General features: G+C 34.0%; 1 protein-coding gene across 1 annotated transcript in view; it reads left to right on the top strand.

Annotated features, from left to right (window-relative positions):
- Positions 1–27,344, top strand: part of NBEAL1 (neurobeachin like 1) — a 180,128-nt gene that overhangs the window by 57,218 nt on the left and 95,566 nt on the right. Inside the window, exons 10-21 of the mRNA XM_027123720.1 lie at positions 7,780–7,863; positions 10,987–11,085; positions 11,176–11,756; positions 13,122–13,254; positions 13,881–14,000; positions 15,494–15,797; positions 18,480–18,565; positions 22,079–22,168; positions 25,324–25,492; positions 25,949–26,082; positions 26,558–26,717; positions 26,823–26,925. Coding sequence (XP_026979521.1) covers positions 7,780–7,863; positions 10,987–11,085; positions 11,176–11,756; positions 13,122–13,254; positions 13,881–14,000; positions 15,494–15,797; positions 18,480–18,565; positions 22,079–22,168; positions 25,324–25,492; positions 25,949–26,082; positions 26,558–26,717; positions 26,823–26,925 — 2,063 coding nt within the window. The remainder of the gene's footprint in view (positions 1–7,779; positions 7,864–10,986; positions 11,086–11,175; positions 11,757–13,121; positions 13,255–13,880; positions 14,001–15,493; positions 15,798–18,479; positions 18,566–22,078; positions 22,169–25,323; positions 25,493–25,948; positions 26,083–26,557; positions 26,718–26,822; positions 26,926–27,344) is intronic.

The raw sequence follows: 27,344 nt of genomic DNA, 5'->3' as shown, positions 1-27,344 counted from the left end.
AGTAAAACTACTTCAAAGAGCTTTTACCTTTCTATTTGAAATATTCCTTTCATGAATTCCCTGTTGAAAAATACTGGGGGTCCCTTCTGATTCTGTGAGAATATTCCAGAATAAGAATTTTAACGTCAGCTCCTTGAATTTTTCCACTCTGTTAGGAGGGGTATCCTTGAAAACATTTATGTCACTATATTGCTTAACTTATAGTAAAATTGTGAAGAATAGCATAAAATAGGAAATAATATATTGATAAAGTAAGTCATAATGAATATTTATGAAGTCAACAAAAGTACCAAATTATCACTGTAGAGTCAAGATCTCTCTGTCCGCCTTTTAAAAATCATTCTTGTGAAAGAAATCCTAGGGAGGTGAAAGCAGCATAAGAGAAATGTTTATAAAACCTTCTGTTTGTTGTAAAAATGCAGCGTGGCTTTATCAGTTATAAAGACAACTTCAGTAATAAAGGCAAGATCTCACATGTGCATTTATACAGTATATGAAACTAAGACATAATTAAAAATCTCTATCATATCATGGTCAGCAGTATCTTTTTTAAAAATACAGAACTGTTTGACATAGCGGTCATGATGGTGAGCTAATATTTACTCTTCTATGTTATAAGCCAAAGTTTCTTATCATTTAGATCTAGAAACTTGCTGGTAGTCATACCATTTTAAAATTTAATTATTTGTTACCATTTATCACATTTTGCTTTGAAACAGGAAATGGTAGAGAAGAAACCAATTTCAGAGGGGAAAACTAGGCTTTGGGACCTGAGCCTTCTCTCCTGGCAGTAGTCTTTATTTGTGGAATATTCTAGTCAGACTCCCCGTAGATTCCTCACTAAACTTTAGACTCATTAAGTTTTTTTTTTTTTAACATCTTTATTGGAGTATAATAGCTTTACAATGGTGTGTTAGTTTCTGTTTTATAACGAAGTGAATCAGTTATACATATACATATGTCCCCATATCTCTTCCCTCTTGCATCTCCCTCCCTCCCACCCTCCCTATCCCACCCCTCTAGGTGGTCACAAAGCACTGAGCTGATCTCCCTGTGCTATGTGGCTACTTCCCACTAGCTATCTGTTTTATGTTTGGTAGTGTATATATGTCCATGCCACTCTCTCACTTTGTCCCAGCTTACCCTTCCACTTCCCTGTATCCTCAAGTTCATTCTCTAGTAGGTCTGCATCTTTATTCCCATCTTGCCCCTAGGTTCTTCATGACCTTTTTTTTTTTTTAAGATTCCATATATATGTGTTAGCATACGGTATTTGTTTTTCTCTTTCTGACTTACTTCACTCTGAATGACAGTCTCTAGGTCCATCTGCCTCACTACAGATAACTCAGTTTCGTTCCTTTTTATGGCCGAGTAATATTCCATTGTATATATGTGCCACATCTGGACTCATTAAGTTTTAAAAACAAGGCGGGGGGGCCTTTGCTGGTGGCACAGTGGTTAAGAATCTGCCTGCTAATGCAGGGGACACGGGTTCGACCCCTGGTCCAGGAAGATCCCACATGCGTGGAGCAACTAAGCCTGTGTCCCACAACTACTGAGCCCACATGCCACAGTTACTGAAACCCGCATCCCAGAGCCCGTGCACCGCAACCAAGAGTAGCCTCTGCTCACTGCAACCAGAGAAAAGCCTGCATGCAGCAACGAAGACCCAACGCAGACAAAAATAAAATAAATTAAATAAATAAACTTATTAAAAAATATAATAAATTAGTTAAGATGATTTAATAAAAAAATTTTAAAATAATAAAAACAAGGGGGAACCTTGAAATAAACTGCCCAACTCTTTTATTATAGTAATGAGGAAATGTGTCCTAAGAGATTAAGTGACTAGCCCAGGGTTTAACACTAATATATGATGGAGGTAGGATTTCTTACCCAGGTATTCTGACCCTAAGTTCATTGTTATATGTAGTTTTGTAACTGTATTACTGGTACTTAAGGTCACTGTTTAGTCAGTAGAAAAAATGTTTTCTGTGCACTAAATATAAGAGAATTATAGGTTTTATTTACTGTATATACAAACATGTTTGATGGAGAGAGGTGATATGATTTATGAATATATAAAAATGTTTGGCATCTTGTGAAAACTTAAGTTCCCAGATGTGTTATAGAATGCTACAGATGTCTATGATTGATTTCTGTTTAAATTGTTATTTGTTAATAAGGAATGAATCATTTACTCTTTTATACAGTAATATAGAATCAAGACAATTCCTCATTTAAATATTCAGACCCATTGGAAGCATTATCAACTAACGCTTAAAGTGTCATAAACAATTTATGAATTACACAGAAATCTTTAGGGTGACTGTTGCAGTTTCTATGCCTTCTTTTTGCATGAGATTCACCAACCAGTTTAAGTACACATTAATTTCCTTGAATATTTGTGTAAAGACTTCTGGGCTTGTCAAAATGAGTTTCATCATACTATAACATATTTAAATTACAGTTCCATGAAATCATATATTTAACTTTCATGATAGGTATGATGAACTTTAAATATTTAAGAATCATTTTGTTTTACTATATTGAATTTTGAAAGGGGGATATGCTTTGAGTTAATGTAAGTTTTTTTTAAGCTGTTCAAAAATATTTGAATTAATGTGCAGAAAATAACAGCAAATTTCTAGTAGCAAAGAGTAGAATTCAAAACCATTACATGGACTTTAGCACTTTGCTAGTTGAAATCATTTTTTCAAAAATATATTGTAAATATATAAAGTTCCATTTGAGGACTTAAGTCATAAGATTCTGGAAAGCTTTTGATATTGTGGTGTCGCTCATCTTCTTTGATTTGTTTTCTTTAATTTCTTCTCTTTCTTCTCCACATCTACTCCTTAAAATCAACTACAACAAATTTATCATCATGACAGTCTTAGTAAGAATGAGAATTTATGACAGGAGCAACCAAGGGATACTTTATGGAAAAGATTGTTAGGAGTGAATAGACAAAATGGTGTAGTTGAAAGCCTGACTTTGGGAATCAAATCTGTCTGGATTTATACACATTGTCTTAGTGACCTTGAGCAAGTTTCTTTTCATTTTTTAAAAAATAGATATTTATTTATCTTCTAGAACAATACACAATCAATATAGAGATTTTGGAGGACAAAAGCATAAAAATATTTTTTTACAAAGCATATATGTAGTATTTAAAATGTTGCAAAATATACATATTTGCATATATATTTTTAATGTGGATGTATTTTCCTTTACAAAATTGGAATACTACTGAATTTTTTTTATTCTGCTTTTAATTGTGTTATATCATGAGTCTTTCCATATGCCATCATATTTTTCAAAAGATTGCTTTTAATGACTGCAGGTATTTCAACACAGCAGTTCTCAAAGTATGGGATCCCCAAGATCATTTTAGGGAGTCTGCGAAGTCTAATCTTAACAAAATTTCTTTTTGAAGTTAATTTTCTTCTTAAACTGTAACCAAAACAACATTATAAAAGTTTGAACGCAAAAGCAGATAGGAGGGCTTCCCTGGTGGCACAGTGGTTGAGAGTCCGCCTGCCGATGCAGGGAACACGGGTTCGTGCCCCAGTCCGGGAAGATCCCACATGCCGCAGAGCGGCTAGGGCTGTGAGCCATGGCCGCTGAGCCTGCGCGTCCGGAGCCTGTGCTCCGCAACGGCAGAAGCCACCACAGTGAGAGGCCCGCGTACCGCAAAAAAAAAAAAAAAAAAAAAAGCAGATAGGAGAGTTCATCTGTCTTATCTTAAGTCAGACATTTAAAGAGATTTGCAAAAATGTAAAAGCAGTGCCATCCTCACTAAGGTATATTTTGGAAAATATAGTTATTTTTCATAAACATGTTTTTATATAAACTTGTAATGGATTTATTTTTTGAATAAATAAATATTTTTTAAACGCCTTGATTTTAATTTCTGATATGGTAAATATTGATAGATGTAACCCACATAAATAAAAGTTCAGTTCATTGGGGTTCTCAGTAATTTTTAAAAGAGTGTTAAGGGGTCTTTAGACCAGAAAATTTGAGGATTTCTCTTTCAACCTATGGATGAACCATAATTTATTAACGTATTCTATTATGTTGATACTTGACTGGTTTCTAATTTTTTGCTGTTGTAAACAGAATTGAAGTGAGCATTTCTTTTCCAAAATCTTAGTGTCAATTTCTGACTGTTTCTTTGAGTAGATTCCTAGAAATACAATTACTGATTTAAAGAGTAAGAACTTTTTAAAAGAATCTTGATATGGATTGCTTTCTGGAAAGACTTTACTTATTTTTACTTTCATCAGTTTTGAGCAGTCCTGTGTTATTGCACCTAGACAATATGGAATATTACTGTTTTAAAATCTTTGCTGATAATAATAATACCAGCTTTCATTTATTTCACCCTTGTTGTATGCCAGTTTCTAGGCTAGTAACCTAACATGGATCATCTCATTTAATCTGCACGCCAATTTCATGATATCTTATTCTTTTCATTTCTGAGAAAACAAACTCGGAGAATTTAAGTAGTTTTCCTTAAAACCAGACAGCTTATAAGTAGCAGAACCAAGATTCAAATGCAGGTTTCTGATTCCAAAGCCTGTATTGTGTACACTAACCTATTTTTAGGTTTAGTGTTACTTATGCTCTTGCATACCTTACTATTATCCATTTTATTTTATATTGCATTTTTTCAGCACATTACTGGATTTTTGTTTTCAATTTCTGAAATGATAGTAGTTCCTAAGAAGAACTTCCTTCTTAGGATGCTCTTGATAACTCCCTTTATAAATCTAACTTTCTCTCCCTTTTCACTCTCATTTGAATTATTTTCCTCTTTACCCAAACTGACTGAGATCTTTTGGGATGCTGGGTTTTATTTATGTAAGCCAAACTACTTGATTCTTTCATTTCTTTCAGAAAAGGGCAGTCTCAATGTATGTCAGAGGTAATCCTAATCCATCTTTCTACTGTACAGAGTAATATAAATTATGCTCAACTCTTGATAATTTTGGAGAATACTGTTAACAAAATTTTTAACAAAATGTGTGGTCAGATAAATTTGGGAAATACTACACACTGACCTCCCTTGTCAAAGTACACATTAGCATATCCGAGACTCTGAGGAGCATTTCCAGAAAGACCCCTTTTTAAAGTTAGTTTAATAGCATTTCACACACCTATGTGGCTGCAGAACCCTTACTATACATTATTTACTACAGTATCTTTAGTCTGTCTCAGTAGCAGTTTCCTTCTCTTCTATGAGTCATTCCCTGCTGATTCTTTAAGAATTCAGGAATATTAACTAAGTATTCCTAATAATTATTTAATTATTGCTGTTGTTTCTTATTTTGGTAACTTTGAGTTTCAGAGAGAAATAAATGATAATTTATTACATAGTTTATGTACTAATGTTAGTTAGTAATCCAAAAGGTGGACAGTTGATTGTCATTTTAAGAGTGGTATACTTCATGAGTGGATTCTTGGATTTATTTCAAGAGATATGGAAATCCATTTAAGCTTCACTTCTGCTTATAGGTAACAATTTAATGTTCTTTCTCCATTATTCTTGTCTCTGTTTTTAACAGCTATTTTTAAATGCTAACAGTAAGGTGGCAGACAAGAACGAGAAAGACCTTGCCAACAAATTACTGACAGAAATGAATGAGGACCAGGTATCTACAAAGCCTGCATCTTGTTTCAGCTGAAGTCCAAAATCAGTCAATGGGAGCACCTATTCCTGTACTTTTCTTCTTATATTTTAAAGTATACAAACATTATCTATTTCTAATCTTCATTAATTATTTTTGAAAATTGTTTAAAAATTTAAAAATAAATGCTTTCATCTAAAAGATAAATATATTGAAATTTTGGTGAGGGATATAAACGATCGATTGACAGGATTCCATCTATGTATGTGTGTCTTCTTTTCAATTTGAGGAAATATAAAGTACAGGAATGGAATCCCAATATCAGTGCTGTCCACCTAGTGATGACTCCATATTTTGGGGGCTTCTTTTTCTAAGCATTGTGGTGTATTGGGACCTTAGGGCTTTGTTCGTGAATATGTTTGATCAGTTTTAATATCTTGATTCTTTGCCTCTTGTTGACAAATGATTATTATAATCAATGGACAACCCAAATCTTGGAGGAAGGGAAGAAGATGCCGAGCTCTTTGAGTCTTAATTTAGCATAAAATTTAACTTTTTTCTTTTCTAAAAACTCACCTTTACACGGGTATAAGGCAGACATATACAATTTATCTTGCTTTTCACAATACATTAGGCAATTTAGTTTGGCAGAAACTACCTATAAAAATTGCTTTGTTATTTGTCTTTCCCAGAATGTTTGTGAGAGAGCTTATGTGATATCTTTTATTAACATATTATTAGCATTATCTTAATGTCCAGGTGTATAAATAGAGCTGTGGTATAAAAAGAGACATGATAATCTATTCTCTTCTGGATGTCAAATATCAATTACAGGCTACCGTTCTGGATTTCCATATAAGTGTTAGTTCCTCTTAAAGTCTTCTTATATAGATTTATAAAATGTTATAATAATCTCTTAGAGATTGACAATTAGTATTCCTGATTATAGGTACTGTGATGCCTAGTCCTCTTCAATAAAGTCAAGAAAAAAAATCTTAGTTTTATGATATTCTGTATGCAGAATGTTTAATGCATATGATGTTTATTACACATGCAATATGTTTATTTTATGTAATAATGTTTAATAAACAAACAACATCAACAAAAACCAAGATACCAGCTTAAATAACTTGCCTGAAAATGATAGAGCTGAGCTCACAATGACAAAGATCTAATCAGTCCCCCTTTACTCAGATCATTTTTAGTGGGAGGCAGAGAGGAAAATTCTATTTGTGGGGTAACGAGCTTCAAGTCATAGTAATATATTACCAAAAGCAGATTTTGGGGTAATTTTTACAACTTTCTAGTAATTTTTACAACTTTCTAGTCCTCACACTATGCTTTCATGGTTGACTAAGTCTGTTGATATAACATTCACGTTCAGTTTTTTTACATTGTTGATGTTCTATTTTGTTTTTGTTTTTGTTTCTTTTTCTATGAATGTACTGCCCTGAAATTTAACACATCTCTTCTTTATAATGAAGCTTAAACAGAAATAGACAAAATGGAGCTGGTATTTATTTTTTCTTACAACTTCTGGCATTAAAGCTTGCCTTCTCAAAAACATGACAGTGCTTATAGATACATATTTCATTTTCTGTTCTGCCTCAAATTTCTGCATTTTATATAAAAATAGATGTATGTTATTGTTTGCAAATGTGATTGATTGATATATGCACATACCATTTCATTTATAAAACAGGGTTTGGAAACTATATAGATAAGACTGTTTTAGACATCTTATTATACATACTAATGAAATTTTAACCTAGGAAGTTTCAAGTGTATTTTTGAAGGAAAATTAAAACATACAAGAATTTCCCATGATAGCCCTCCCTCCCTTCCTCTTGAGATTGTCCATTACTTTTTAAAAGCATGTTTAAGCTTGGTGGGTTTTTTCCTACTTAAAGCATTTTAATATAATGAGTGAATGTAACCTTATTCTTCTTGACATATGGCTTATTTTCTGTCAAGTATGTAACTTTTCTTACAGGTTTTAGTGTTTCAGAGATCCATTTCATTGGAAGAGGAATGTATTGCATGTTAAATATTTTTTTGAGGTTTTCAGAAGAAAGGCTTCCTAACTGAATACAAATCTTGAACACATTTGTTAATTTCTTACCTTTTCTTCCTCCTCTGGTAGGTGTTTCAGGTACAGTTGGATTGTTTGGCTGTGTCAACCATTCAGGCTTTGACAGCAGTAATGAACAAATCTCCAGCTGCTAAGGTAAAACATATGTCCTCAAGCTCTAAAATGTTATCATAGATATACCTGTTTTCACTATATAATTCCCAAAGTAATGTATGAAAGTATAAAATACGTAAGGTTTCACTCATGAAATAATTCACAAAATATCTCATCTTTGTGTAGGAATCACTTTGCCGATAATTTAAAAGACAGATGCCTATGGGCAGTACTTTGGGATTATTTAAAGCATTGATGACTGACTGCAAGCTCTAGGGATTTACAGCATCAGTCAACGAATGGGAAGAGAGCACTGGTGTTGAAATGTTGAAAGGATCATTTTAAGTGATTATTTGATTAGTGCATTTAAAGAATTAAATTTTATATCATAATTTTTCTTCATTAATAAAATCACTCTTTCACTATTTGGTCAGTTTATGACCATCTAGAATATGAAAAATTTTCACATGTGAACAGCCCTGTCAATTTGGGACTTGTTTTTCCAGATGGCCTTGGAAATTCTGCTTCTTTGTTTGTAGTCACTGACCCTCAGGATTTTCTTTCCCTTCTCATTCACTACCACTGACTCTGCCCTGCAGTCCACTTATGCTGATTCTGTGCTAGTAGTTTTCCCACTGAGTACTTTTAAGGATTAGTGACATCATCTGTGTAAAATGGTAAGCAGAGTGCCAGGCACAAGGTAAGTGCTCAATAAGTATGTGTCTATAATTATTTTTACCATTTTACCTTCTTATCCACCACTTCTAATATATTTCATTTAGTACCAGAAATAAATGAATTATTCCTTGTTCCCTAAGCCATGCTTTCAGTTGTATTTCTTACTTTCTATTGGTTTTTGTTAGGAGACTGACTTTCCCTATAAATGTTGCTATATATAACTCATGGTTAAATTCCTGCTGAATAGGCTTTTACAACTATCACAGGCTGGCATGGAAGTCTAATCTCCATTTATAATAGTTACTTAAGGAACAAATTATTTTAAGTTCTAAGTAATTGGTTTATGAATATAATGGATTGCCTATACTGTATTATGAAATTCAAACCTGAAATGATGTCCAGGTCTTTTTTAAATATAATTTTTTAAACTATGTTATGTGTTGCATGGCTTAAAATTCGAAAGATTATTTTTTAAAATGCCTTTTGAAAAAAGACTTTTTTCCTATCCTTGGCCCACAGTCAACTAATTCCCCTTCCTAGAGACAACTAGTCATACTTGTTTAAATCTTTTGATTTTATAATGAGTGTATATATTTTTGCCTAACTTACTGGACCAATTTAGTATTGCTAGTTTTTTTTGTGTTCTTTACATTTTACGTTATGGCTTTTGGTACCCACTAGTCCAAGTGTGACTTAGAGCTTATTAAATTGAACTTCGTGCTCCAGATAATTTAGACCATTTAGATATTGGGTTGGCCAAAAGGTTCATTCATTTTTTTCCCATAAGATGGCTCTAGTAGCACTTAGTTGTCTTTAACTTCATTTGAAACAGTTTTGCTAGATTGTATGACACCTGTCATATCAGAGTGCATTTTAAAAAGGACTTAACAAAATTGGTGAATTTTTGTATAGCCATTTTAATATTGAAGATGGAAGAACAAAAGCATCATTTTCGGCATATTATGCTTTATTATTTCAAGAAAGGTAAAAATGCAACCGAAATGCAAAAAAAGGATTTGTGCAGTGTATGGAGAAGGTGCTGTGACTGATCGAATGTGTCAAAAGTGGTTTGCGAAGTTTCGTGCTGGAGATTTCTTGCTGGATGATGCTCCACGGTCGGGTAGACCAGTTGAAGTTGATAGTGATCAAATCGAGACATTAATTGAGAACAATCAACGTTATACGCAGGAGATAGCTGATATACTCAAAATATCCAAATCAAGTGTTGAAGACCATTTGCACCAACTTGGTTATGTGAATCGCTTTGATGTTTGAGCTCCACGTAAGTTGAGCGAAAAAACCTTCTTGACCGTATTTCCGCATGCGATTCTCTACTTAAACGTAATGAAAACGTTCCATTTTTAAAACAAATTGTGATGGGTGATGAAAAGTGGATACTGTACAACAATGTGGAATGGAAGAGATTGTGGGGCAAGTGAAATGAACCACCACCAACCACACCAAAGGCCGGTCTTCATCCAAAGAAGGTGAGGTTGTGTATATGGTGGGATTGGAAGGGAGTCCTCTATTACGAGCTCCTTCCGGAAAACCAAATGATTAATTCCAACAAGTACTGCTCCCAATTAGACCAACTGAAAGCAACACCTGACAAAAAAGCGTCCGGAATTAGTCAACAGAAAATGCATAATCTTCCATCAGGACAACACAAGACCACACGTTTCTTTGATGACCAGGCAAAAACTGTTATAGCTTGGCTGGGAGGTTCTAATTCATCTGCCGTATTCACCAGACATTGCACCTTCAGATTTCCATTTATTTAGGTCTTTACAAAATTCTCTTAATGGAAAAAATTTCAATTCCCCAGAAGACTGTCAAAGGCACTTGGAAGAGTTCTTTAATCAAAAAGGTAAAAATTTTGGGAAGATGGAATTATGAAGTTGCCTGAAAAATGGCAGAAGGTAGTGGAACAAAAGGGTGAATACGTTGTTCAGTAAAGTTCTTGAAGAAAATGAAAAATGTGTCTTTTATTTTTACTTAAAAACCGAAGGCACTTTTTGGCCAACTCAATACAAAGAGCAGAGGGAAAACTGTACCCAGGTTTTTTGGCCACTACTCAAAATTGCCAGGAGTCTTTAATCTAGTTCTTTGAGGCTACTGACTCCTTTATTCCTAAAGTCTCCTCACTTTTTCTCCATTTTTGTTTTGATTTCAAGTAATATTGTACTAATAACAAATCAAGTGAAGAAAGTAAAGGGATCTGCAAGTAGTATAACAATTTTATAATACACAGTCTTTGGTAATTCCATTTGTTTTACATTTTGGTATTTTATTGTAGCATTGTATTCCAGAAGGTATATGGAATATATTTAAGATGAAGACACCTGACTTAAGAAAACAGAAATATTGAACTCATAATCTTTTTAATATTGTTAATTAACTTAAATGGGTATTACTCAACATTTTTAATATTCTAACAAATTCAGTCTTTGAAAATCTGTTTTGATGTATTGATTTCTCCTCCCTTAGGAAGTATTTAAAGAAAGAATTGGTTATACACATATGTTTGAAGTATTAAAATCACTGGGTCAGCCACCACTGGAACTACTTAAAGAACTTATGAATATGGTGAGTTTTTTTTAGCTTTATTAGAAGAAGTTCCATCATCTTTGTATCAAAGATGGTAACTAACCTTTTGTCTCTTATGTTGCTTTACAGGCTGTAGAGGGTGATCACACTTCAGTTGGAATTTTGGGCATTAGTAATGTCCAGCCTCTCTTGCTTCTTATCCAGTGGCTTCCAGAGCTAGAATCCCATGACCTGCAAATCTTCATCTCTGATTGGCTGAAAAGAATTTGTTGTATTAATAGGCAAAGTCGAACTACTTGTGTCAATGCAAACATGGGAATTAGAATCATTGAAACCCTTAATTCCCATTCTTCCCTCCATCGAACTTGTGCTGAGAACTTGATTGCACTCCATGGTTCATTGGGGAGTCAGTCAGTGAGCTCAGAAGAAATCCGTCAACTACTAAGATTGTTGAGAGTGGATGAATCCGAGTACATTCACCCCTATACCACTCTTGTAACTCGAGCAATCCTGACAATGGCCCGAAAACAAAGTCTAGAGAGTGCACTGCAGTATTTTAATTTGTCACATAGTATGGCAGGAATTTCTGTGCCTTCCATACAGAAATGGCCAGGGTCTGCCTTTTCTTTCAATGCTTGGTTTTGCTTAGATCAGGATCAGTTGACTCTTGGCAATGCTAACAAAGGAGGAAAAAGAAAACAATTATACAGGTACTGGTACAAGTTATGGAATATAAATGAATACTGTCATAATATATGCTGTGATTCTTAAACAGGAAAACGTTTTTCTAAGCATCTATTTTTTTATTCCTCGAATACCTTTTTTTTAAAAAACTTTTATTTTATTTTTATTTATTTATTTATTTATTTTGCGGTAGCGGGCCTCTCACTGTTGTGGCCTCTCCTACTGCGGAGCATAGGCTCCAGACGCGCAGGCTCAGCAGCCATGGCTCATGGGCCCAGCTGCTGCGCGGCATGTGGGATCTTCCCGGACCGGGGCACAAACCCATGTCCTCTGCATCGGCAGGCGGACTCTCAACCACTGCGCCACCAGGGAAGCCCCTATTTTATTTTATTTAATTAATTAATTTATTTATTTATGGCTGCATTGGGTCTTCGTTGCTGCACGCGGGCTTTCTCTAGTTGCAGCGAGTGGGGGCTACTCTTCATTGTGGTGCACGGGCTTCTCATTGCAGTGGCTTCTCTTGTTGCGGAGCATGGGCTCTAGGTGTGCAGGCTTCAGTAGTTGTGGCACACGGGCTCAGTAGTTGTGGCTCGCGGGCTCTAGAGCGCAGGCTTAGTAGTTGCGGTACACGGGCTTAGTTGCTCTGCGGCATGTGGGATCTTCCCATACGAGGACTAAAAACTGTGTCCCCTGCATTGGCAGGCGGATTCTTAACCACTGCGCCACCAGGGAAGTCCTAAGCATCTACTTTTTAAATGTACAACAATTTATCTGAAGCCTCTCCTCCTTAGGGTGTACACAGTTTAATTATAAGTGCTTTGTTGCTTTCATAGTAATAGTTGTATATCTCAAATATTTTGCTAGTTAAGTTCTGAAACTAATTTGGAAACAAAGTTCCTTCTTAAAATTATTGTAAAGGTGGAGGAAAAAGGAATAGTAAACTTGAAAATGAATGGTGATTTCTCTGTTCTGTTGAGGATGCTACTATATATTTACATGAAGGACCAGAAAAACCTATGTGTTTCCAAACTTAGTTACTTCAGTAACTAATACATTTTAATATGCCTTGTGATTTTTTAAGACTTTATTCATTCTTTCTGAATCTTATTTGGAAGAATTTTGAAGATTTGAAAGTTTATAGTTTTGCTAGAGTTTGCTAATGGCATTCTGTGTATAAGGCTACCTTTTATAATTTACTAAACTGCTATGCCCAAAAAAGATTTAAAAATCAACTTTGAGGCAATGTGGGATTGATGGTGTGTGACAATAGAATGTAAGCCACAGTGTGTTTTGTAAAGATATTCATGGTGAAGTTATGGTTTTGTGTGCCCCAGTGATGATGAAACTGTACAACTGACTTCAAAAGTTCTGATAATACATACTTTTGTTAGCTTTTTTACAGGAAGTGGCATGGGTTTTGAAGCTTTTATTACCCATTCAGGTATGTTGGTTGTGGCAGTGTGCACGAAAAGAGAATATGCAACAGTTATGCTTCCTGACCACAGTTTCTGTGATTCCCTCTGGGTAAGGCTTTAGGGCATCACATCTAACTTCTGGGTTCTTTCCTTTAAAAAAAACACATGTTTGGTGTGTGTACATCAGGTGTTATCATCTGCTTGTTGAGAGTTGATTAATTTTATGTTAAAGCTCTATTCTGTTGAAGTTTACCTATAAAGGAGTTAATACCATTTATCATAATCTCAGCGGTAATCATTTTTCTGCTAAAAAAATTAGATTGAAATGTTATATTTCTTTCAAGTTTTCTAGAATCAAATTTGATTTTGAATTACAATTTAAAATGAGAGCAGAAATTGTTAAAAAACAATGCATTTCTGTTGCTTTTCTTAAAAAATAAAATGCTTCTCATTAGAAACGTTAATTCTAAAGAACACTCATAGACTTGGAAAATGCAGAAAAGGTACTATGTTACAATTGTGTGTAGATTTTCTAGAATAGTCAGAAGCTCTTTTATAGTACTACAGGCAAAATTGTTACTTTAACAGTATCATTTTAATCAGCATTTAATTATGCTTAAACTTACTGTTCTACCTTTCACACAAACTAGTTATATAGTAATACTCTGAAAACATTTGTTATTGCAAAGACTTAATGTAATTTTTACTTTTTAAATATATGTTTTACTTTACCAGCACAACATAACCATTGTTCACATGCCTGGAAAAAGGCCCTTTGGTCAGAGCCTTGTATATATCTATGACAATGGACAGCAGAAGGTCTCTGCCCCTCTGAGATTTCCTGCCACGAATGAAGTAAGCACATCTAACCTACTCTTTTTTTTTTTTTAATAAATATTTATTTTATTATTTATTTATTTTCCTTTTTTTGCGGGGTGGTCGTGTCGGGTCTTAGTTGCAGCACATGGGATCTTTGTTGAGGCATACAGGATCTTTCCTTAGGCACACGGGTTCTCTCTAGTTGTGGTGTGTGGGTTTTCTCTCTCTAGTTGTGACGCACATGGGCGACAGGGCACGTGGGCTCCAGGGCGTGTGGGCTCTATAGCTTGCGACACGCAGGCTCTCTCATTGAGGCGCGGGCTTAGTTGCCCCATGCCTTGTGGGATCTCAATTCCCTAAGCAGGGATCGAACCCGCACCCCCTGCATTGTAGGGTGGATTCTTTACCACTGGACCACCAGGGAAGTCCCTAACCTACTCTTTATGGGACCAGTTGATTGCAAACTCTTGAAAATTTTTTCAGTTTAATGTATAAGCTTCTGTTTATTCTAAATATGTGCCTGTAAGTCTTAGTGTTTTCTGCATACTAAGATATAGTAAGTTAATATTTAATTCTGTTAGCCTGTCGTCATTAGATGAAGTCAGACAACATATAATAAAAAAAAACAATTCAAGGAAGAAACAAATGTAATTAAAGTCTTAGAAGAATAGACTCATAGCAGGAAAGCCAAAGAAATTGAATAGAGCAGGACAAAGGATCATTTAATAAAGCTCTCCAGGTATACCAGATATTTAGATGCACTCTTTTCCATCATCGAATTTTTCATTGATTTTAAAACAATAATGAAGAAACCTTAAATATTTACATTGTAGTTAGGGATAAGATAGAATTTATTTACTGAGGTGATTCTTAAGCAACATTAGTGTGAAAGTTCTTTGAGAATTTTTGGACATTTTTGAAAGGGCCTTTTCTGAAGATAATGGAATGGATTCGATTATTTTCCAAGTCCTTCTAGGATTCCAGTAATTTCTTGTTGCTGTTCATGTCTATGATCACTTCAGGATAATCTGTAATTAGCAGTATTATACTGATGTGTAATTCTCTGCTTATAAATTTTAAGGGAGAAAGGTGGTTTTCTCTACTTTAGAATATAGTGAAGTAAAAAAGCTTTTACTAAATACTCATTAAAATTAAATGAGTAAATTAAATTATGAGTAAATTAAACTCATTAAAATTAAATGCGTAAAATTAAATGAGTAAATTGAATTTAGTAAATGAGTATTTACTAAATACTCATTAAAATTAAAATTACTCATTAAAAATTCAAACTTTACGGAAGGATGTAAAGTGAGTTATAAAAGTAATGCATCCAAATCCCATAGGCCAAATGTAACATCTGTAGTGATATCTTATGTATACACACACATGCACACAGCATGATCCACTAAAAACAAAACTTTGTTTTTCAGTGTATTGCTTAATTTTATGTACTGTTTTATTTTAAATATGAGGATAGAGATTTAATTAAAATGTGTAATTTATTATATTTGTTTGTTTCTCACTTTTAGCCTTTTATTTCTTGCTGCATTGGTTCAGCTGGGCAAAGAACCACCACTCCTCCACCATCCCAAATCCCAGATCCACCTTTTTCTTCTCCCATTACCCCTCATCGAACATCATTTGGTGGAATTTTGTCATCAGCTTCCTGGGGAGGAACAATGGAAAAATCAAAGTTGATTACCAAATTGATATCAGCTGGAACACAAGACAGTGAATGGGGGTGTCCCACATCTCTGGAGGGTCAGCTGGGGTCTGTTATCATCTTCTATGAAGCACTGCAGCCTCTTCAGGTGAAGGCATTATATTTAGCAGGTGAGCATGTACCATCATACTGCCTAATTAAACTGAAATAGTTTTTTCTGTTGCCTAAATATATTCTGAAGAATATATTTGATCTAAAGAATGTACAGTTGGCCATTGAACAACTCTAGGGTTAAGGGTGCCAACCCTTCATGAAGTCAAAAATCCACATATAATTTATGTCGGCCCTCCATATATATGCAGTTCCTTTGTATGCATGGTTCTGCATCTGCGGATTGTGGTACTGTCTATTTACTATTGAAAACAATCCACATATGAGTGGACCTACACAGTTCACCTCATGTTGTTCAAGGGTCAACTATATTTGTTTTAACTGGAACTGAAAGGGAAGAAAAAGCCCACCACACATCGTACTTTTACTCCCCTTAGCTTTACTGAGATATTGACATTATAACATACATAAGTTTAAGGTATGCAATGTGCTGATTTGATACATGTATACCCTGCAAAATGATTACTCTAATAAAGTTGGTTAACACCTCCATACCCTCACATAATTACCATTTTTTAACGTGTGTGTTGATAACACTTAAGATTTACTCTCTTCACAACTTTCAAGTACATTATAATTAATTATAGTATACTGTACATTTTTTGATATGCATAAAAAACCAAAACTTTGAGAAATATTTCAAATATCATCCATAATACTGCCTGTGTTAGTCTATTAGGACTGCTATAACAAAATACCACAGACCAGATAGCTTAAACACTATTTTCTCAGAATTCTGGAAGCTAGAATTCAAGATCAAGTTTCTGTCAGGCTTGGTCTCTAGTGAATCCTCTATTCCTGGCTTGTAGATGGCTGCCTTCTTGCTCTGTCTTCACATGGAATATGTTCTCTGTGTGTATGTGCAGAGAGAGATCTCTGCTGTCTTTTCCTCTTCTTATAAGGGGCCCTATTGAATTAGGGCCCAACTTTTATGACATCATTTAGCCTTAATTACCCCTTACAGGCCCTATCTCCAAATACAGTCACACTGGGGGTTAGAGCTTCAACATAGGAATTTTGAGTGGGTGGGTACACAATTCAATCTATAATACTGCCGGTGCTTTTGACAGATTTTAATACATTGATGAAACAAAGTGTAAGTTTATCTTCATAAGAAGTCACACAACTGATTCTGGAGTCATATGAGTCTTATTCAAAACTTGTCATTTTTATAATTTATATAGTGATATATCTGAAGAATTCATGAAGGCATTAGAATTAGGAGCTCTTGGATAAAATTACAAGTTTTTGTTTTGGCTTTTACTTTTTCATTTGGCTCTGATTTTATTTTTATTTTTTGGGTTTTTTTTGTTTTTTTTTTTTTGCGGTACGCGGGCCTCTCACTGTTGTGGCCTCTCCCGTTGTGGAGCACAGGCTCCACATGCGCGGGCTCAGCGGCCATGGCTCACGGGCCCAGCCGCTCCGCGGCATGTGGGATCGGACCGGGGCGCGAACCCATGTCCTCTGCATCGGCAGGTGGACTCTCAACCACTGTGCCACCAGGGAAGCCCTTGGCTCTGATTTTAAACATACACACTGATTGTTATTGGATCATAACTATTTGCAAAATTCAGGAGTTAAGCCTATAAGTAGTTATGTATATTAACTCTGCAGCTTAGCTTATTATTTGTCAGAATGTCTTTTTTTAGATTACATGGAGTTTTGAGATGAATGTCTCTGTCCACACTTAAAAAGTTTGTATTAGAACCTTGTCGTTACTTTAAAACTCACCAAAGTATTTGAAGTTGACCTTTAATCTAAATAAATTCCAAGTTAATAATAAGTCATTTAGTGTAGTCATTATAGCTATATAGTTTGGATTTTGCTCTTACAATTTTCCTACTTAAAATTCTACTCTTATAAATAATAATTATTTGTTATGTATTATAATGATTATTTTTAATGGCTACATAATATTTCATTAGATTCATAATGCATGATTTACTTAGGTTATTTATAATTTTTAATAGTTATAAACTTCAAAGATTAAATATGATGAACTATTGTACCAATTTTTTTTTTTGTATTTTGATGGATTTGCTTATGATAAGTTCCCAGGATAAATATTCAAAGGGTGTGAATATTTTTATAGCTCTCAATACATGTTACCTACTCAGTTTTCATAATGGATATAACAATTGACAGTGCCTACCAGTAACACATAAGTATATCCAACTCACTACAGCCTCATTAAGATGGAATGGTAAATACTGTTTCCTCCATTTTTTTGATGTCAAATGGAACCTTGCTTTAATTTGTAGTTTTATTTTTGTTTTTTTTTTAGTAAGGTCAAGAGTTTTTTCCTACTCATTTGCTGTTCCATTTCTGTGATATCTATTCACATTATTGATTGGTTGTTTTGCTGTTTTATCTTACAAATTTGAATTGTTTTACATTTGATAAATGTATAAACTTTGTTATGTTTTATATTAGTTTTTAATGCTATATAAAATTTCCTTTCTGTAGTAGAGATTGATCTACCCCCTCTCCGAACTTTACTAGGTGTTAGACGAATTGGATGTGATATAAAAATAAAGTACATTTTGGCTAATGTGTTTTAACTGTGTTATATAAGAAGCTTGAAACAGCTTAATTAAAATTTTTTTTCTGATTACACAGACCTGAGGAGGCCATATATATTCAATGATTTGTGTGTGTATGTGTGTATAAATAATTTTCAGGTCCAAACTGTTTAAGCCCTTGGAAATTTCAAGAGTCTGACATGGCTGACCTGCCTGGTAACATCCTTCTTCACTACACTGCAAAGGTCAGAGTAAATGCATGGACTGTCCATCTAGCTGTAACTATGCTGTGAACTAAAATTCCATTTTTATTCCTTTTGTCATTTCAGTGGGTAATTGAGAAGAAGGGGCTTGAATTACTGTTAAAAATTATTAATTTTCAAAAGAAGATGAGAAGCAGTAAAAATTAAGCTGCAGTTCTCAGCTGTGGTTCAAGTGTTATCATTATGTCATCCCAGTTGTATGAATGGAAATGGTTGTAGTGGGAATTTGTACTAACGAATCAACTTCAGTAAATGAAATTGTTTAAATGTATTCTTCTTTTTTGGAAGGAGAGTTGAAACAGAATTGTGCTCAACTTTTTCTTTGTTTATTTTTTAAATTTTTTGGCTGCGCGGCTTGTGGGATCTTAGTTCCCTGACCAGGGAATGAACCTGGGCCCTCGGCAGTGAGAGCGCAGAGTTCTAACCACTGGACTGCCAGGGAATTCCCTGTTTATTTTTAAAATGTGGTTAACAAGAAAACAAAAGAAATGTTTACATCAGAAGGAGAAGAAAAGCTACATATACGCATACCATGCCCAGTCCTTTTTCCTTCAAGAAAAGTCGTTTATCTAGTGAAAGTAATTGAGGTTAGCAAGGGCTGAGGGAAAGATCAAAGGTAGAAAAGGAGGAAGAAAAGGGAGAAGTGGCATAAACAATATTAATTGCCTTCATTATATTTAATGTTACTTTAACCCAGAAGTTGCTTCTGTTGTGTGATATTATACATCATAGACATTTCTCCCCCTAGTTGAACCAGCTAGTACATGGTCATAATTTATTACTTTGAACACTTGTTTATGTGTAACCTAATAAAATTTACTTGTCAGGTGGTATTTCCCCTTAACTTTTAATTTTGATTAATTTCAAACCTAGAGAGAAGTTGAAAGAATGGTAAAGTGAAATCGTGTATACTCTTTACCTAAATTCACCAGTTACTAACATTTTGCTGCACTTGGTCTTCATCTGTCTATCTCAAATCATTTGTGAAAGCAGATCAGCATAGCAATCAAGACACTTTACTCCTAAACTTTACAACATAATCATTAACCTCCCTGAGAAAATGATCAATAATTCATGTCCTTTACAACCCATGTTCAAATTTTCCCAGTTTTCCCCAAAATATTTGTTTAGCCTTTTAAAAATTTAATCTTGGATCCATTTGAACATTGCATTGGTTATAATATCTCTTGAGTCTCTTATTTTATATTTGTTTGGTTTTTATAATATTTTTTCCCAAGGATATACATGTTTGTTTACCAAACTAGATTTTAAGTTATTTCCTGGCAGGGACTATCTCTTTTTTTTTTCCCCCAGGGACTATCTCTTATACTTATTTTCATTACAACTATTCCGTATAGCTGGATAGGAAATAATTGGACTTAATCTCACTAATCGGTGACATGTCTAGACATGTGATGACTAACTGAGTCTTTTTGGCATATCCTTTTTTTCAAAGTAACTTTGATTTTAATAATATTAAGGTTGAATTTTTACTTTTGAAAGTAAAAATTCTGTAATATTTAAAATAGCTATTTTTGGTCACAAAACCCGATATGACAAATATATACAATAAAACAGTTTATTGGAGGAACATTCCTTGAAAATGATAACATATGATACAAGAATTCTGTGGTTAAATAACGTTGAGGGAATGTTGCATTCTGTATATCCTTCTTGGAGAAGGATTATACACTTGAAAAATTCTGCTTATAAAGAAACTAGTTCACATTTGTTTTATCCTACTTTTTCACCAGTTATTTGAACATAGAACACATTTTGATTTTCATTTCACTTATTAACAAGTGGTAGTTTGGGAAAAGCTACTCCAGGGAATTTTAGCAGTCAGCAGTTTTTCATCTTTGTACTTATTTGTAGGAGGTGTTTAACCATCAATTTAAAATTTTTTGAGTGTTCTCTTTGTGCCAAGAGTTGTCTGAACTTTTAGGATACAAAGATGAGTAAGTTAAAACCTCTGGCTTTAAGAAGCTTACAATCTAAAGTGAAATAAATGTGTAAAAAATAAGTGCAATATAATTTTATAAGCATTTTTTAGCTACCATTTATTCGGTGTTTACAATGTATTAAGCACTATGCTAAATGTTTCACATGTACTGTTTCACTTAATCTTTACAAAAGCTCTGAGGGTTATGTTGTCCTCTTTGTATCTTTTCTAAGCTCTAGTTGTCTGAGGCTGAGGAAAGATAAGTAACTTGCCTAGCCTCATAATTCTAGTTAATACCTAACCTGTTTAATGCTTAACCACTATACAATATTTTTGTGTTGGAATTATATACAGAATACAGTGTGGGTACAAAGGAAGAGTGGTTGGTTCTTCCAGGAGGATAGAATATCATAGAAAAGATGGTTTGATTTGTGTTTTAAAAGACGGAGTAAAGGGAGGGATGTTCAGTGAGCAACACCTACAAAGGCATAGAATGTAAAGCTGGATTCTGTGTGTATTTGGGTATAGGTCACTGAGTGGGAGCAGTTGGCCAGAAATGAAGTTAGAGGGCCAAGTGGAGGCCAGATCATAGCAAACCTCTTATGCCAGGCTAAATAGTAGGCAATGGATAGGATTTTAAGAAGAGTGATATGATCAGGTTTGCATTTTAGAAAAAGGTCTTGAGCTACAGTGTCAAAGTTGGATTGGAGAGAGAGACTGAAGGCAGTCATACCATAGGGAGATTACTGTGTTTGGACAGGTCATAGATACATAGTACCAAACTAAGGTAGTAATTGGAGAAAGACTTTTCTGTCTCGGAGACTAATACAGTTTACATTGAGTTAAATGTAAACTCAATTTACATTTACTTTATTAAATCAATGTTTCTCAGTTGCCTTAAGAGAAAAGCAACAACCACATCATCTGTGCTAAAATTTGTAGGTTTCTTTATTTTCTTTTGGTCTGGGGATTAGATTCAAGAATGTTTCATTATCTGCCAGTTCACAGGTTACATGTGAGGTTCCCTGGTTTATAAACCTTTATGGAAGTTAACAAATAACTTTAACAGTTTCTAGAGTTGCAGACAAAGCTCTTAATTTGAATATAACTAAAATTGTCAGTCAGTAATATAAGGGAAAATAATGTCTTGTGCCTGTGGTTTGATTTTTGTATTGTGATATAATTTTCTGTACTAATGGGAATAAAACATTGAATTTTTTAAAAAGTCAAAAATCTGTTTGCATATATTGGTTTAGAATAGAAGGAATTTTAAACTATGTGATTGGTAAATGGTAAGTTCTAGCTAATCCTTATCTGTCAGACGACAAGCAGCAGTGACCTGCATTTGATGAGTGAGTGCATTAGAATCTAGTCCCTGATTCTTTTAAAAGACAATCAGAGAATAGTAATACTAAACTTAATATTGTAAGCATCTTATCCTTGACTATACTATATACCTTTTAAAATTATGGTGAAATGTTCCATATATAGTTAAAGTTATGCTTTGTCTTCATTGTTCTTAGCTGTTTGCCATATTTTTCTTTTATTTTTAGGCCTGCAAAAATTCAATCTGTCTTGATTTATCTACTAATTGTTTGCATGGAAGGTTAACAGGAAACAAAGTAGTAAACTGGGACATTAAGGTAAGTTAATGATGAACGATGGGCAACGTATTATTTATTTAAGTGTACTGATCCTTTAAAAACTTTTGTCTTTTGAGCACCACCAGATTGATCTGAATAAGTCCTGTTTAAAATGTTTGCAGATACACAGTTTGAAGGATAAATAAATAAGTAGTTGAATGACTATTTGATTTGTTTGTAACGTAATTACCTTTTTAAACTATGCCATGAGCTTAGCAGTTTTCATAAGAAAAATATGCTGCCCTCGTTAATAGCTCCACTTTTAAGGTATTTAATCCCTAAAACTATGTAACAGATTTCAACCCCTCAGAGACTTCTTTGATTATCCCTTTTCTCCTATATCACATTCGTCTCCTGTCCATCAGCTTTAAACAAACTTAGATCTTTCCTCTCTGAGGTTAAAGATGAGTAATTTTTCCTCTTCTTCATAACCCCGTCTAGCCATTATATCTTGTCTGCCTTTTTCATGTGCCTCATATTTATGTCTTAGCTGGATGTAATGTCTTTGCTTCTATTTAAAGTCCTCTACTTATTTCCCAAGATGGAGTTAACTATTCTTGTCATGAGTACCTATAGCAGTTTCTATTATTTCACTTATCATGGTGAATAGTTAACTGTTTGCTTGCTTGATTCTCCAGTAGTCCTTAAGAACTTCAAAGGAGGGAACACTGCTTTTTCCCCCCAGTGCCTGGCACAGGGATACATAATAACATTGACTGAGTGATTAAACTAGTAAAGATTATTTGGGCTAATGTGAAAGTCAGAGATATCCTATTTCTAAAATACAGGATTTCCTTAAAAGATATATTAAATAGAAATTACAGCCTAAGTAAAATAAAAATAAATATAAAATATAGTTATACTGGAACTTGCTGATAAATCAGCAAAACAACAACAACAAAACTTTTGTCTTCTAGTCATTTAATACCAATCAAATATGCTTATTGTTTCAATGAACAGAAATCATTAGGATAATTCTTCTATGTAAAAATGAATCCATAAGTTTGTATTAATCTCATGTTATTCATGTGGTATAAAGCTTTTTTCTCTTTGACTTTGAGATAAGAACACCTATTCTTACCTGTTAACATAGTAAGATTTATGACTTGTTTGCCAATTTGTAAGTTTTTTTAATTTGAATTTTATTGTATTTATTTTTATACAGCATGTTCTTATTAGTTATCTATTTTATACATATTAGTGTATATATGTCAATCCCAATCTCCCAATTCATCCCACCCACCCCCACATACCCCCCCCCACCCGCTTTCTCCCCTTTGGTTTCCATATGGTTGTTCTCTACATCTGTGTCTCTATTTCTGCCTTGCAAACCAGTTCATCTGTACCATTTTTCTAGATTCCACGTATATTCGTTAATATACGATATTTGTTTCTCTTTTTCTGACTTACTTCACTCTGTATGACAGTCTCTAGATCCATCCACATCTCTACAAAAGACCCAATCTCGTTCCTTGTTATGGCTGAGTAATATTCCATTGTGTATATGTACCACATCTTTTTTATCCATTCGTCTGTCGATGGGGATTTAGGTTGCTTCCATGTCCTGGCTATTGTAAATAGTGCTGCAATGAACATTGGGGTGCATGTGTCTCTTTGAATTATGGTTTTCTCTGGGTATATGCCTAGTAGTGGGATTGCTGGGTCATATGGTAATTCTATTTTTAGTTTTGTGAGGACCCTCCATACTGTTCTCCATAGTGTCTGTATCAATTTACATTCCCACCAACAGTGCAAGAGGGTTCCCTTTTCTCCACACCCTCTCCGGCATTTGTTGCTTGTAGGTTTTCTGATGATGCCCATTCTAACTGGTGTGAGATAATACCTCATTGCAGTTTTGATTTGTGTTTCTCTAGTAATTAGAGATGTTGAGTAGCTTTTCATGTGCCTCTTGGCCATCTGTATGTCTTCTTTGGAGAAATGTCTATTTAGGTCTTCTGCCCATTTTTTGATTGGGTTGTTTGTCTTTTTAATATTGAGCTGCATGATCTGTTTATGTATTTTGGAGATTAATCCTTAGTTGAGATAAGGACACTTATTCTTACCTGTTTACATAGTAAGATTTATGACGTTTGCCAATTCGTAAGTTAACTTTTGATGTCATGTATAAGATTGGTTTTATAAGGATAGTTTTATGGATTACTTATATAGAGAAAGCTGATTATTTGTGTTATACATTATACTTGAAAATCAAAGCAGTCTTTGTTGCCTTGAGTATAGATATGTAGAAATCAAAAAGGAACAGAATTATCAAGAACAAGACTATTGCTTTTTTATACTGAAGCAAAATCAAAGCCAAAAAAAGTTAAATGACATGACAACTGGGAAAAAAAACACTTCCCATCCAAAATTCTAGTTTACTTACTGTAAAAAGCCCTTAAAAATCAATATGAAAAACAGGCAAAGACTATGAAGAGGTGGTTTATGGACTTAAGGTATGTAAACACGGCAGTTCAGAACATTTTAGCAGTTAATAATAGCTAATCTTATATAACACCCATTGTATGTCAGGCACTAAGCACTTTTCATGTATTAGCTTATCTCATCCTTGTAACAACTTTACAAAGTGGGAATTAATATTATCCTCATCTTACAGATGAAGAAACTGAGGCTAGGGAAATTAGTAACTTGTCTAAGATACTGAATATATTTTGTTAAGCTATCCAGAATAGTCAGTCACTTTGAACTTCAGTTGAAGCCACTCACTCCACCTTTTTTGTAAACTTAAAGTAGAGGAGTCAGTCATATTTGTACTGCAAATACATTCTTTTTTTTCATGACTTGTTCTCCTGTTTGTTGTGACTAATTGCCTTGTGACACTTGTTACCTCTTATATCACTAGTGTTACGTTGTGAAGTCTACTTATGGGGTCATGTTTAGTTTGCCTATGTTGGGAATTCGTAAACTTGGGAAAACAAAGATGTATTAAAATGGTCTGGCCTTGTCTCTTGAGTATTGATTTTGGTAACCCTTGAGGCTGCTCTTTAAAGCATATGCCTGTACAAGGGTTCCTTTAGCTTAGGCCATCATATACTTAAAGGTTTAGCAAATTGTAAGCTCATACATGCTGTGTAGGTATTAAATGAGAAAATTGCCTGTGTTTTATAAGATTAAAAAATTTTAGTTTCCTCTTTCAGGACAGCATAAACTGCATAGGTGGAGTAAATGTACTTTTTCCTCTAATGGAACAAATCAGCCACTTTGGTGAAGGACAGATTCCTGAGGGATTGAATGAAAGCACAGTTCCTGAAGTGATAACACCTGTAGAAGGAGATTGGGTGGTATTGAACTCCACAAAGGCATCAGGTATTAAGCTGAAATTAACATGAACTAGTCATTGAGAAACTTGAGAATTAATTGAAAGATAGATTGAAATGTCTTGCTACCATGCTGAAGAAACTTAACCATTTGTAGCTGAAGTAGTCCATCCCTAATTTTACTAATGGAGTTCAGAAAGTGCATAATACTTCAGTGAAAACACTTAAGATGTTGATTATACTCTTGACTATCCTTAGTTTGTACTGTTAGCAGAAATCGGACAACATTGTTAAATTTATGGTAGAGAAAATATTTACATGTTCATATAAGTATATAATATGCAGTCACTGATTTCTCTGATATTTATGTTCTGCAAGTGACCTTTGGATGCAAATTCCTGAACCAAATTCCTTGTTTGTTATAATATGCATATGATATAGAACATGTGATACAAAAGTGATTAGCATAATTATGATAATTAATGACATCTTCACAATTCCACAGAGTCAAGACTAGAGAGAAATTTAATTGCAACATTTATCTTGATTGTGAAACACTTTATTCAAAGACATCCTATTAACCAGGACAATCTTATTCACTCCCATGGAGTTGCCATTCTTGGTGCCTTACTTCAAAAGGTGAGCTAGTCTGACGTTATGTAGATGTGACTGATGATTGTAATTACCAGTTAGTGTTGAGGTTTTTTTCTTTCCAATAAATAAATATATGTATATATTTTTTATTAAATATATTTTTTAAATTATACTATTATAGCTTAAGTTATATTAATGGATATAATTTATTTCACAAGCCGCTTTTTAAAACTTGAACCACCTCATACAAGAACTACATATCTTACATAACAGTGTATAATCTTTGATATAAGGACCTTGTGTGTTAACTTTGGTATTTGGGATATTTCATCATTTAAAGACACTATTTTAGGAATATGTTCTAGAGTTACATCAGAAAAAATAATGTTTAAATTGTTTATATTTTTCTAACCAAGCGTTTTATATTTAGTAGATGTTCTGAATTAATCATTTCAAATTATAGCTTAATGACAGTTATTTAAACTGAACTTTACAGAACCCTCTTCTATTTGGATTTCAGGTGCCAAGCACCTTGATGGATGTTAATGTATTGATGGCAATTCAGTTACTCATTGAGCAGGTATCATTAGAGAAAAATATGCAGCTCCTGCAACAAATGTATCAGTATTTACTCTTTGACTTCCGTATTTGGAACCGTGGCGATTTTCCCTTTCGAATTGGTGAGAGCGGGCTGTTGGATAAATTTTATAGTTGTTTTAGAAATGTATTACTACTTATGTGACTTTACTTTAGGTATATAATTGAAAGTGAACTTTCTATTTTAGGTCACATACAATATCTTTCCACCATCATCAAGGACAGCAGGAGAGTTTTCCGAAAGAAGTATGGTGTACAGTTTCTCCTAGATACGCTTAGGATTTATTATGGGTATGATATCCTTACTCTTTCTCAGTTTGATATTGTTTCTGTTACTTGATTGGAACATCTAGATTGTTTAGTTTCCAGCAGTTCTAATACCTTTAACTTCAGAGAGCCAGGATGTTGTGGAGGTTAAAATGATGAACAGTGGATCACATACACTGGGTTTGAATATTATGTTTCATTAATTGTCTAACCATAGGCAACTTAGTCACCTTTTCTGTGCTAAAGTTTTCTGCTTTGTGACAAGGAGATAATAAAACTGTATGACTTCCTATGGTTGTTTTGAGGATTAAATTAAATGAATTAATAATGTGTAAAGCACATAGAACTGTGTCTGCTACATAGTATTGCATAAATATAAGCTGTTTTAACCATTTTTGTCTTAGTATTGCATAAATATAAGCTGTTTTAACTATTTATGTCTT

Source organism: Aethalodelphis obliquidens, unplaced genomic scaffold (genome assembly GCF_003676395.1).
Source record: "Aethalodelphis obliquidens isolate GAN/ISIS:26980383/991018 unplaced genomic scaffold, ASM367639v1 scaffold2, whole genome shotgun sequence".
NCBI lineage: Eukaryota > Metazoa > Chordata > Mammalia > Artiodactyla > Delphinidae > Aethalodelphis > Aethalodelphis obliquidens.
Note: the sequence above shows the minus strand (reverse complement) of the source record. Positions and strands in the feature narration are given on the sequence as shown.